Source organism: Cinclus cinclus, chromosome 7, assembly GCF_963662255.1.
Source record: "Cinclus cinclus chromosome 7, bCinCin1.1, whole genome shotgun sequence".
NCBI classification, from domain to species: domain Eukaryota; kingdom Metazoa; phylum Chordata; class Aves; order Passeriformes; family Cinclidae; genus Cinclus; species Cinclus cinclus.
This window is the reverse complement of record NC_085052.1, coordinates 17,979,452-17,993,169: the sequence shown is the minus strand read 5'-3', so window position 1 is coordinate 17,993,169 and position 13,718 is coordinate 17,979,452. Positions and strand designations below refer to the sequence as shown.

The following is a 13,718-nucleotide window of genomic DNA, read 5'->3' as shown; positions in this document are numbered from 1 at the left end:
ATTTCTACAGGGCTTCTGTCCATGCCATGGCTGAAAATAGGCTAATCCTCATGACAAAGCAGAGGTCTTTACTGCTTGTGTCCCTGGATTACTTGTAACTCTCCAGTAACGTAGCAGTGCAGGGCTGGATATGACTGACACAAGTGAGGAAAATCAATCTAAGGACTGAGGTGGCAATGCAAATGGAAATTATGCATTATATATGTGGTCTGACATAACCACTCCAGAGCATGTAAGGTGTGACAGTACTTTAATGTGACAATAGGGAAAGGCCACATCCAAAATCTGAATGTGGACAAATAAGGACTGACAGCATGCCTTGATGGGGAAAGCAATGACTATTCATACCTTTTCAACAGATTTTTACCTTTTCAACAGATTTTTCCCTTCATAAAGTTATATAATTATTAAGGTTACAAAAGACCTCTAAGATCATCAAATCCATCCTTCCACAGTCTCTGTGGAGCATGTTCCAGTTGTTTCAGTCACAGAGGGCCAGTGTTGCTTCCCTGCCTGGTGGAGACACAGCTGGGGGCAGCTGTTCTGGGAGGCCTGTGGCATCTGGCAGGACACAGTGGTACAGAGTAAAAGTGGAAATCCTGAATTTGCTTGTTTTGTATGAATTGTTCAGGGCCCAAATTCCATTTCACTAGAGCTTTTGGACTGTTCCACTTGGAACCAAAGCAAGTCTAGGTGAACATTATTTATTTATTCTACATAATAGAGTATTATGCATTTATTAAGTTATTTATTCTACATAAATAGTATCTATTGTCAAAACAGGCCCAGATGGCAATTCGAGCATTTTCTGATACTGGCATTGCCACACTAGTTGCTGGCTTCACTTTGTTATAAAACATCTTCCATCTTGTAAAAATCTGAATTGAGCTTACCTGTTTATGAACAGCTTGTAGCTACTTTGTGTCCTTGACCCACTAAGTGTGGTATCACATGATCTGTGTGTCTCTGGAACTCTTCCTGCAATAAATAAAGGAAATTTCAAAATTCAAACAATAGTAGCAGCACTCAGCATCAGATGTCGGGACAATTACAACAGGGAAGAAATTTAGACTGGCAACTTCCTCTCTTGTGTCCTTGCTTGGACATGATAAATGGCTATTTAATAAGGTTAATGAATATACACCAGCAGTATTCCCAGTTCCCTAGTTATTGTTACTTCCTCTTCATAACCCTTTATGTGAATGTAATTTGGAAAACAGCTGTGTAGGTACAATGATTATCATTTGCATCTGTATGGGGGTAATTTGTGAAACAGCTTCTTCTCTTCAGAAATTATGCCCAATTTTTGTTCTTCTATTTTCAGGCATAAAATGGGCAGAAAAAGCCATGAAACTTCTCTGGCTTAATCAGAGTAGAATATAAAATCAATTAAATGAAAATGCTTGTATCTATTCCACTGGTTAATTGCTATGTTAAATATATTGTGAATGTTTTTCCATCATAAAAACATAGTGGGAGTAGTGGATGGTTTGTGGGTCCTTAGAAAATAAGGACTGCAATCATCTCTGTTGCTACTGAATGGACAGGTGTTGCTTTGTCCAAATACATGAAGGTTGAAATTTAGAGGCAGAACCAGAGAAGGTTATGCCTTTGGAAGTTCTGTGAGTGTTTTTGCATCAGCAGAGATGTTTGAAATCTTTAGGAAAGGATGAGAAGGTTAAATTTTTCTTCACTTGGATAATTTAATTGATCTTATTTGAAGAATTTAATATCAAACTATTGCATAAGTAGGATGATAGAGGTGGTAAGATAAGGTGTGTGAAAGCAATCATGTAGATAAAACATTCATGCACTACACCCTGAGACTTCACTTTGAATTCCAACATGAAAATGTGACACTGAATTCTAGTGTACCAACCAATCAACTGCAATTTTAAAACCTAGGAAATCTACAGTCGCATTGCTAAAATAAGCATAAACATGTGGGAATTTTTCAAGCTGCAGATGGTAGTGACAAAATGTGAGATTTAAGATAATCTCGTTACCAAAGTTAAGATTCAATCCTGTGTTCCAAAACAACATGCTTTTTAATGAGAAAACCTTGCAAAATTCTCTGCTTGTACTGTGGTTTTCATATAATTTTATAAATATATTTTGACAAGCACATAAAATTCCCCTTAGTCTTTCTGTATCAGCTGTTACAGCAGTGGGACAACTTGGCTACTTTCAGTGGCCAGACCTGACATTAAAATAACATGTATTCTTCAAAGAAGTTGATGCTGTGTATTTACTGTATGTTAAATTAGCTTCTAATGTATAGTCTTGATAGAAATATTGATCTCCTTTGATGATGGCACTCTACTAGTTGGTAATATTTCTTTCAGAGAAGAATGCTTTTTTCTAAAACATATTATTTCATGCAAGAATGCCTGTGACAAACAAGCTCTCACATTCTGTGCTTACTCATGTATTTTTAGAATCCTGTCTTATAAAATCCTGAGTATGAACAGCTACCAGTGTTTCAGTCGAGACTGAGACATGCACAAAGTAACTGGAATGAGCCTTTGTCAAGTTTATGACCAAAATGTTTTTAAAACTGCTTACAAATTAGACTTCTGTTCTGAGTTTCCCTTCACTGTGTGTGACTGTGTATGTGACTGACACATATGTGTCACTCAGGGAGCAGCTGCAGTCTCATTTTTATTGCTGCTGGTATTGATTGCAATTCTGGAGCTTCAGAAAAGTGCCTTGCAGGAGGAGAGCTTTAACATGAGTAACCTCACTTTCCTCATTCTTGGGCTGAGGGCTTAGGGCTGAGAGGCTATGACATGATGGGTTATTTTCCCAGGATGTGCTTAATTTCTCTCTGAATTATGTCCTCATAGAACACTCACTCTTAGGTATTATTTATAGCTTCAATTGATTTCGGAGCTGACATCTTGACATTGCTCACCATACGCATCTGTGGGATAGCCCCACCTTTTCTGTGTCAAGACCCATGTGCTAAAAGCATAATGTCAGGCTTTGTGGTTGGCTGAACAGCTTTACCTGGCAAAGGGGACATGCATCAAGGAAGAGGTGGTGGGACTACATGGTAACCAGGGAATATATAGCTTTACTGGACAACACAAGTGAAAAAGAATCTAATGTAAAAGTATCTTTCTTCTCTACAACTTTGCACAAGTATACCTCCAAAGTCACATAACCAAAAGTTGTATAGGAGTATCTATCATATGGTGCGTGGTCAGTCCCACACTTCAGGGGAAAAAAGAGAGGAATACATAATTCACAAACTTAATCTTTTATACAAGTCTTACCTCTCCTGTGTCCTCGGTTAGACAGTATCAAAGATGTACTTTCAGAAATACTATTAGAGTCACTATAATCCACAGAGAGTTGTCTGTAATCTTCTGTTGACTGACTGTAGTTCATTAATCTGGGCCCTTTGTCTGGAAACAGAAAGGAAATGTGGTGAATCATAAACTTGGATTGTAAGTCATTATATTTGCATGTTAATGTAAATAACATTTGGGTCAGCTAATTTTTATATAGTCTTCAACCTTTTGTCTTCTAACCCTGACTCCAATTCCTTAAAGACTAAGGACAGCTTGGTAGCTTCATTCTATTACTTTCATAATCTTATTCTAACCAAAATTGGTTTTTATAGTTCTCAACTATTCCATATAAAACAAATCTAATACATTAATTCTGTACTATAGCTTTAACTGAAAGGTTGCAAAGTGCAGATAACCTGCAAAGTTCTTATTCTTTCTACTCTGATGTCAAAAAACTTGAGCTATAGCTTCTTCTTTCTATGTACAGGGTGGACAATGCCCAGACAGAATCCCCTCCAGAGTCAGATGCAGAAATTCCATTAAGGGGTCATACTAATTCATTAGGATGTACATATTTTTCTTGCACACTGACTTTACTTTGTTTGAATTCTCTCTTGTCCTCTTACAGAATCTCTGAAGTGTAATTTTTAATTAAAAAACAAGGAAGAAGAAAAGGAATGCTGTCTTGTAAAGTGTGGCTCACACATTTTCAATGCAATTGACACCTTAATTAATTGAAGTCCTTTGGCAAGTGAAAGTCAAGTGACCTGAATCATTGGCAAACACAGAGATCACACCAGATACATAATGCCTAGAACCAGTGTAAGGAAACTGGCAGGAATTTGTGGCTAATATGGGGTTGAAGATGGGACCATCAGTTTTGGCAGCAGCAGAATTTCTCCCTACTTTTGCACATGTGAATCGACAAGCTCAGTTCTTGAGTAAGTGAACCAATATGGCTTGAGGAGTACTTTGTATGTTTCCAGAAGAATCCCCTTTTCTTATAACCAATAATACCTAATAGAAATATTCCAGATTGTTTGATTCAGGCTGATTTCATGAAGCATATGTGTGATTTGCTGAATAGGAATTTTATTGCTCATATGCCTGATGTTGAGCATAGCCAAAAAAAATCCTGTATAGCTTGGGCCAGCTTTCCCCTTGCCACAAAATCAGAGATCTCTGTCAAAGTGAACAGTACAGTGTAGACACCAGAAAAAGGATACAATTACAAAATTACTCTGTGGGATAATAAATCTTGGTCTTAGTCAAATGAAACTAAAAATTGGTATATACTGGTTTATTTATATAGTGAGCAGGATTTAGCTTTGTCTTGAAATCACTCCAGAAATTCATGCGTGAATTTGTAAAACATCTTCTGAATAGAAAATTAAAATCAAAAAAGAAACTACAAATCTTTGCTTGAGTAATCAAATAGGAAAGATGAATATATATTCCTTAACAGCAGGAGGATAACCTCACAGAATCCCACCTTCAAAAATACACTGGAGTATACAAAATACAAAAGCAGTTTTGAAAGTAAAGGAGTTTTATACGCACAGGTTTTATGCAAAGTGCTTTAAGAGTCAAATCTGTGCAAGCTGATCTGTTATCATTGCTTCAGTGATAAGCCCTGAGACTACTGTCCTTTGTAGAAATACAGAGAAGAAACCTCACTGACTTGCCTCTGAGTCTTTCCATTACGAAGTAATTTATATGTAAAGCAATAACTATCCTATCCGACACTACATGTAATCAATACAGCATGAAATTGAACAATCCATCTACCTTGGGAAAGACACAGAAAAGGCTATCTGTATCCTTATTAAAGAGTTCAGATTATCAATCTTTCTTTACCTTGGTGAAAATTCATCTGAGATGACTGTGCTGAGGTGTCCGATATTTTTTCGTGCAGTCTTTTCCTTATTACATGACTTCTGTTCAGCTGAGACGCTGTGCTGTCTTCAGTGACCACCTGCTCTGTCTAGAAGGCAGTAATATTGAAAGCCACTGTCATATGATATGTGAACTTCAGACTCTCATAGTGAAGTGATCCTTGCCCTCTGGCTGTCAGAGGCTGCTGATTTGCTTTGTATTAGCAACTTCATTTTCCCAGATTAACACAAGGCGGGACTGAGTATGTTGGCTCTATCCTCTAACTTTAAGAGGGGGTACCCTCTGTTACAGTAGCAAAGAGAGTAAGAAAGAGTGCAAGGGAAAAATTATTCTCAGAATCTTAATGAATACTGGTTGTAAACAAAAAAAAATCTGGTGTGTTTTCTTCCATTGTCAGTCAGCATGTCAACAAAAACGGGTTTTGATATTTCAAATTTTGAAAAAACTTATGTGCTCATTTATTAAAGATCTGATGTGGTCAGGCTTGGTTGCATAGCAAATACTCAGTCCCACTCAAGGACAGTGAATAAATTTCCTAACATAATTTTAATGAGATTTCTTTAAACTTCATGAAGAAAGCCTGAAACCAGAGTGGCAATGGAGAAATCTTTGCTGTTATGTAAAGTCCTTTACTTTGGCTAGTATGAGGTCTCTTTAAAGGTTATGACTGCTTCAGTACTAACTGAAGAAATTAAGATAGTGTAAGTACAAAAGCTCAATCACTTCCCAGGAGTGTAGAGTGGTGTGTGAGATCGCATCATTGCTTTATTTGCTTGTACACATGCCCACACAATTTCCTGCCTAGAAGTTTAGAACCGAATCTCACTTCCTTAATCCATACAGACATTAATTCTGGCAGTCACTCGCCTGTGTCCTGTGTTGCTGTGCACCTCTCTCACACAGAAAAGGATATGACTGGAGTATGAGAGTAGTACCTACCTCGCTAACACTTCCCACTGCAAGCTGAACCATTTTCTTTATGTAGAATTTTGCTGGTAAGGAAGCAGATTCCTTCTGATGTGCTTCGCATGCTTCCAGAATGGATTCGGGAGAAAGTCTTCTGTGTGGCAGATCTTCACACAGTGTTAGCAAGAGTGTATGAAGTTGGTCACTCAGCTGGAGGGACTGAATCAAAATAGAGGTGCTGTTAAATGACATCTCCCAGGGGACTGAAATCCTGTGTAAACTGAGACCAGGAATTTCTGTAAGCCTTCCACTCTGGGTGAGAAACATTCACTGAATTTCTTTAGACTTTGGGAAAATTCCAGACAAGCAGCATAACAGGATTGAATGAACCTCTAGTGGCATCCAGGATACCCCTGGAGGGAAGTAACATCTCCAAGAATGATCATCAACCCAATTAGGGGCTTCTTGGTGACAGACAATTCAGTTTGCTCCAGAGCTTTGTTAATTAGGCCGTGAATCAAAGATTCATGGAAGTAAGATATGTGGTAGCATTAGCTTCAAAAAGGTGAGGAGTTGTACCAGCCACAACTGTTGTCACAGAGACCAGATACTTACGTTTTAAGGCCATTTAGCTTATAAAGCTTTTTCTCTTAGAATGTGAATGGGAGGTAAAATCTACCAGAAGCCTGTGCTCTCCAAATTGAGAACAAGCAACCAAAAGCATCAATATAGAAATGAAGCAAAGTTACAAGTTTTTGAAAGGATTCTGGGTAAGCAAGAGATTTATAATTTTGGCTAGCAGAGATACTGATAGAATTTGCTCAGAAATAAGGGAGTTATTTAGTTTTATTCTTCCATCCCTTTTTTGAAAAAACACATAAATGTGCACAGCACCACAATCATGCCAACATGATGTGTTTTTGTTTTAGTCCTGACTATCTTAGAATAATAGAATCATAGAATAATTTAGTTTGAAAAAGACCTTTAATATCATTGAGTGCTATATTAAAACTAACACTGGCAAGTCCACCACTAAATCATGTCCCTAACTGCCACAACTACACATCTCTTAAATACCTCCAGGGATGAGATTCAACCACTTCCCTGGGTAGCTTGTTCCTAATTGTCTTGGAATAAATAATATTCACCCTTAAAATCAAGGTACAATTCATCTTAATAAGAGAAATTCTGTTTTTTGAAGAAACAGAAGGAAAAAAAAATGGAGGGAAAGGAAAGGAAAGGAAAGGAAAGGAAAGGAAAGGAAAGGAAAGGAAAGGAAAGGAAAGGAAAGGAAAGGAAAGGAAAGGAAAGGAAAGGAAAGGAAAGGAAAGGAAAGGAAAGGAAAGGAAAGGAAAGGAAAGGAAAGGAAAGGAAAGGAAAGGAAAGGAAAGGAAAGGAAAGGAAAGGAAAGGAAAGGAAAGGAAAGGAAAGGAAAGGAAAGGAAAGGAAAGGAAAGGAAAGGAACAGATGAGCTCCAACTATATTCCTTGATTTGTGCAAACTGATATTTTTTGTGAAGCTTGGACCTTGACACAAGCTCTTAAATTCTTTTCTGGTGGTTTAAAATACAAAGCCCCTTTCAGTGGTACTTTAGACCATGCCTCTCATTCTTTGAACCTCCCAGAATAAAAGAAAACAAAAATATTTGTGTTACTGGCCTGATTTGGAGGAACCTGGTAATCTGCTGACCAATAGAGGGTCATTCCCAAGGAATACACCAGCATCTGTCAAAATAGGAAAGGAAACCCTGTGTGAAATCAATACTTAGTACAGAAAAGCCTCATATTAGACACACCATCTTTTTGTGTCTTTGGTCACAAAATAGCAGAAGTCACACAGATGATTTTTTTTAAAAAAAATTAGACTAAATGTATCTAAAAGTAAAATAGTGACTCACAGTTTATGGACTAGATTGCATGCAATTAGTGATGCCTTTTCCTGGTATTAAAAAATTGAGAGCCAGACACGGTTAAGGGATAAGGGGTTTTTACCTCAGTATTTAATAAGGATCCTTATGGTGCACCACTTTGCCAAGGTGGGATGCACCACAATGCACACCCCTGATAGATCACGTGTACAATTTATAGACCTTACAAATCAGCATATCTACCAAGGATGCCCCAATGGGAGGCCTGGATGGATAGTGTGATATTCCCCCATCTGAGGAATTCCCCCTGGATGGGCCAAATCTCTAGGTTACAGGATATGTTCTAGAGAGGACCTTGGTTTCCAAAGACAGTGTAGGGTTTTCCAGCCTCCTACTACAAGGTCTTTAGGATGTTTGGTCTCCTGGCCCAACAAAATAGGACTATGCTAAGTAATCAGACTTAAGGAATTACAAGTATGCTTGCTAAGAATACTGAGGATACATAAAAGTTATATAAAAGGTACATCAAAGAAAAGGCAACAAATCATCCTGGCTTCATTAGTACTGTTCAGCTGGAGGGGCTGAGCCAGGCTGCCCTCTGTTCAAGGATGCCAGGAGAAGGGAAAGAAATCTGAGCTCCGTTCTTAATTTTGAAGCTCTTCCATTGCTTATTAAAATTCTCCCCTACTGGTGGGACTGACTAGCTGTTATGTGCAGGAAAATAATTAATGGAATAAGGCTGCCTATTCCACAGCTTCATTTTTCTGCCTAGTGTCTAAGTAGTCAGTTATGTGGGAATCTGAACATACTGTGTTCTGCCTGAGGGGAGTATATGGTCTGAGTGGTATTTAAATCTTTTAGATACCTGAATGTTGTATCTACTGTCTTTCCAGAGAGACTCATCGGTCAGAGAGAAGAAAAATAAATTGTTAACAAAGCTGAACATATTTCTGGCTTCCTGGGACTGCTTTCACCCTCTGATTGTACAGATGCTGCCATCCTGCTGCTTCTGGGATTACAATTACCATATCTGCTTGAACACCGTTTCATAGAAATATTCTTCCTTTCTGTGGGCCTTTACAAATAATAACATTTCTGCAGGCCTGTGGGACTGATGTTCAAAACTGATTTTGATGTTGACATACATGCTAATGGCAAAAGCTGCAAGATACATGTAAATCTTTCTAACTATAGCCTGATTTGATTAGTTTAATGGGATGTGACAGTAGGTGCCTGGTATGTTGCATTAAAACCCACAAGCTTGTCTTCATGAGGTGCTATCAAGATGCACTTTGCAATGTACCTCACCTTTGTTAGTCCAAAGTGCTGGTTTTTACTTGGGCGGTGAAGCAATTCTGGTGGACTGAAAGGGGCAGCTTCTGTCTGAGATGCATTGTTTTGGAAGAACAAATTTCCTTCAGCAGACAGTAGTACTGACCATGGGCAAATCACACAGGTGTCAGGGTCTGAAAAATGTTGAAGTAGATAATGGAGATCTTAGTGTTGAATTCACTGCACTCAGAAAATCATATTTCTGGCATCTCATCAGTATAACCAAACTCATCACTGGAGATGTACCTAGAATGACTTGCCTGACTGGGGACCTTGCTGGTCTTGACCCACACACTAACTTCCCAGCCTGACCTCAGACTTGCCTTGTCACCGTGGCTTTGCCTGGTGCTTGCTGTGCTCTCTGACCATGGTTACCTTCAGCCAGAATTCTCTTTTGTTCCTTTCTGTAGTGTTGTATGCAAATACAAGTCATACATGCTGGGAAGCTTGTCTGTTTTAGGAACAGCCAGCCAGCTTGTAGTGGAGAATGCCTGGCCTTCTGTAGTGCTGGCCAGCCAACAAGTGGCATTCCTGCCTAACCTGGCAGTGCCCCAGCACCTCTGGAATATTCTATAGCAAGTGGTGCAGGCCATCATGTGATCTGGCATGATTTATTGCATCATGCACGATGCAGGTAATGTGGTAGTATTAGCCTTGAAAATAAGCTGATTCCAGAAACAATGTAGCTGTAATTGAGAGATATGCCTTACTCAACTGGGATGATGCTATGCAGAGGCAGATAACCTTCCCTGTGCTCCAAGAAACTGGAGCACTCTGGATTCAGCTTCAGAATGACTCCAGCTTGGCATCACTTCTGGACATGTGCTCTTTAAAGACAAGTTTTAGCAGCCTTGCACTTGGTCTATAATCCAGTTTGGTTGTACATCCCTACTTCTTCTTGGTTTAGATTTCATGTTCTGATACCCTAAATTTATCTGGTGCAGCGTAGGGAACACAGGCATTTTTTAAAATTTTGTTTTGCTGAGTCAGCAATCAGAAGAGCATAGTGTCAGCTCAGTGTCTGGCAGAGTCAATAGATGGACCTGGGCTGAACCTATCCAGGTGGGTATCTCTGTGCTTCACTCCTTTGCACATTTCTGGTGCTTGTATTTCCTGGGCTATTCTGTCCCCTTGTTACACCAATTAATAGAGAACTGATGGTATAGTCAACCTGCTGTAGTGTTCCAGGCTGTTAAAAACTAGCTGGCTCCTCCAGCTATAGTATTTGTATTTTGATTCTACATGCTTATGAGGTAAGAACATGTGTCATCCATTCTCCCCTCAAAAGGAATACCCATTCACATAAACAGTTCTCAAAATGTGACAGGTTGTTTAGCTGTGCTCTGTGCTCTCTCAAGCTGGCCTGATTGGCAAATCATAATGATAAGTCACATGATTGCCATCAAGGATAAAAGTCTCTTACTATCTGAATGGAGAGCCATGTGGATTTTCCTGTCCTTCTCTATCAGTCCATGAAGGACATGAACCTAGCCAGCACTGCACATTCTCTGGGTGCATGTTATTCAGACTTTAGGAATGACTCTTCTGTTTGCATATAGTTGTACTTAGATTAATTACTACCTGATGTTTAATTTGAAAAAAAACAAGCCAAAACTGTGTGAAGACCTTCTATGTAGGCAGAGCAATCTGTAGGTAGAGTAATCCTGGCAGCGCTGAAAGGTTTCTCACTTTTATTAGCAATATGCTGTTAGTGCCATTAGATTTTTGTCTCTACCCCACCCCCACAAACAAACAAAACAAACTCAAAAGAATCAAAATAACTCAAGAATTAATTTCCAACAGTAAGATACTTTTCACCTCACCTTTGTGAAGATCCTCCAGAAGCTGTATTGTGGACAGGTACAGGAGTGCCCATATTTCTTCTTCCTCCAGAGGGCTTTCTTTTGCCCACAGGACTTCGGCCAATGTCACACAGGAACTGTTCATGCCTGCTGCAGTAGATGCTGGGTTTTGGACACACTAAAGTAGACTAAACTTCTCAAGACAAGCCCTACTGATAATAGCTGTACCCTTCTCTCACAGTAAGAAACACTTTGTGAACCACCCTGGTTAGTTGTTTTTTTGTTTGTTTGTTTGTTTGTTTTTTGTTTGTTTTGTTTTGTTTTGTTTTTTGTGTATTTTTTTGTTGTTGTTGTTCAGAATAGGTAAGTATTGTTTATCCCTGTTTTAATCTGAGTAAATAAAGGGGACTGAACTAAGTGACTTCCTGTAATCTTTTTGAGCCCTTTTACTCATCATATGAAACCAGTCATAAGATTCTGTGGAGCAAATAGTTTTTACTCAGGAGGTCCTTCATGAATATGTGCTGTTCAGGGTTTGTGAGTGGTTATTTGAATGACAGGTGATTGATTTTGCTGCTTAATTGGATGTTGCTGTCTATAAAACAATGACAGGGTTTATCTAAGAAAAAAGAATACAATGCAAAAGATATGCCCTGTAACATGAAAAGTTTATGAACAGTGCAACAGAGCAATTAAATTTCATTGATTGCTCAGCAGATTGATCAGTAAAAGCTCATAGACTTACTGAATTAATTGATGAGAGATTTTCTTGCTGACATATCTGAGACTCAGTGCTTGCAGTTTATCCCTTCCAATATACATATAAACTTGCTTTGTTTCACTAAATCAAATTAAAATATTACTCTTTTTTTGAACTGCTGAATAGAAATTTAGGGGCTCCCAGCACATTGTCCTATCTGACAGGTACGTAAGACCTGGCCTACTGCAGAAGAATGTGGGTCCACACACTCATCATGTTTTGTCTCAGTTGCAACTTAGCATCAGGTTCATTTAGACAAAGGCACTCTATAGTGAATCATCATTCCATGTCCTACCTACTGGTAAAGTATTTTCATAATCCCAGCCAACCAGAAACTGATTTGTGACTTGAAGCACCTTGGTTGCTTTTCCTTCAAATGTTTCGTCATGCTAAATATTCTCAGAGAAGGCTTTGCTCTTCATAAGTGTATCTGATCTTTCTATTTAATGAGTTTTACGTTTCTGTAGCTTATTTAGTCAGAGCTGCTCTACACATCAGTAAGGAATACTGAATCCAAGCTTCACATTTCCTAAAAACTTTTGAACAGCTTTTGCTATTCCTTTCCTGTAACAGACAGGTTCATTTGATGCTGTGTAAATAGGGGAATAATAAAAAAAGTTAGAAGTGATCCATTTATTGATTTAAGTTTTGACATTGTCTGTAGACCAGCAAATGAGGACCATAGCCTGGATGCTATTGTCTTGTACAGGATTGTAAACACCACTGTAAAATGAGTTCACTCACAGCCTGAGGGCAGATCTTGCCCCCCCAGATTTCTTCACTCTCTGTACACAGCCTGCTTACTGCCCCCATTTGCTGCAAACAGAACTCTTTGTGTCTTACAGATGATTGCTTTGCCAGCTTCCCATTCATTGTGGAGTCTTCAAGGGGTCACTGCAAGAGCATTACAGTGTCCTGTGGGACCAACTTGTTGCTGATTAATGGACTGCTCAGACTTTGTTTCATGGGGTCTTGTCCTGGTGCAACCACTACAGTATTACAGACCAACCTAGTGACATTTTAAACGGAACCAGAGTCCTAATTTTAGTCTCTGTAGCTTCAAAGGGCAGTAAAGCTTCTTACAAACCTAACCTTAATTAGAAGAGACAGACAAATCTTCTTAATCTAAGCCATCACCATTTCTCTTAATAATAAATTACTGTGATAGCATTTCACTTAACCCTGTGGTACTGGGACAAAGCAATCAGTTCACATCCCCAGAGCAGAATCTGTGTGGCTTCTCCATACAGGTAATCCACCAGATTGCACTTTGTGTTTTATTTGAGACTGTGCTGGGGGAAGGAGCACTGCATCCTCTCTTTTTAGATAGAAGTGCTTATGCCAAGTCATCTCAGTGCTGATATTTCTAACTATCTTAAGTTACTCAATAAGCACTACCCAAAGTACAGGTGTTACAGCTTTATAGAACCAAAGTGGAATCAGCAGTTACACCAGAGATGCTTAACTTTTGTAGTGAATGTTTTTTCTAAGAGTAAAAGTAATGTCTCAGATCAATGCTAATTATGAATTAAATGAATTCTGCTATCAATAATGTGCGAACTTCTTGAAAAAATATTAGATTGTATGGCCATGGAAATCATAATCTCTTAAGCAAATTACTGCTTTAAAGGAATGTGGAGTTAAGTAACATGCTATTTGCAAACTGGAAACTGGTTTTTAAACACACTCAGAATTCCCTGTAACTTCAGGCTGTATTTTTGACTTTGATTTTCAAGACCAACATGATATGGTATTTAACAAAAATCTAACTTCATGAGTGCCTGGGGAAAAAAACTATAACCAGGCTACAGTATATGTATTATAAGAGAGTAAAAGTGATGGAAAGATGTTATTATCAT

General features: G+C 38.6%; 1 protein-coding gene across 1 annotated transcript in view; it reads right to left on the bottom strand.

The window, feature by feature from the left end:
• The window catches only part of FRMPD2 (FERM and PDZ domain containing 2), a 58,600-nt gene extending 47,356 nt beyond the window's left edge, over positions 1 to 11,244 (bottom strand). Inside the window, exons 1-2 of the mRNA XM_062496891.1 lie at positions 11,121 to 11,244; positions 3,279 to 3,410 (exon numbers count right to left, since the gene is read on the bottom strand). Of these exons, the coding sequence (XP_062352875.1) occupies positions 3,279 to 3,410; positions 11,121 to 11,244 (256 nt within the window). The remainder of the gene's footprint in view (positions 1 to 3,278; positions 3,411 to 11,120) is intronic.
• Positions 11,245 to 13,718: the final 2,474 nt, after the last annotated feature.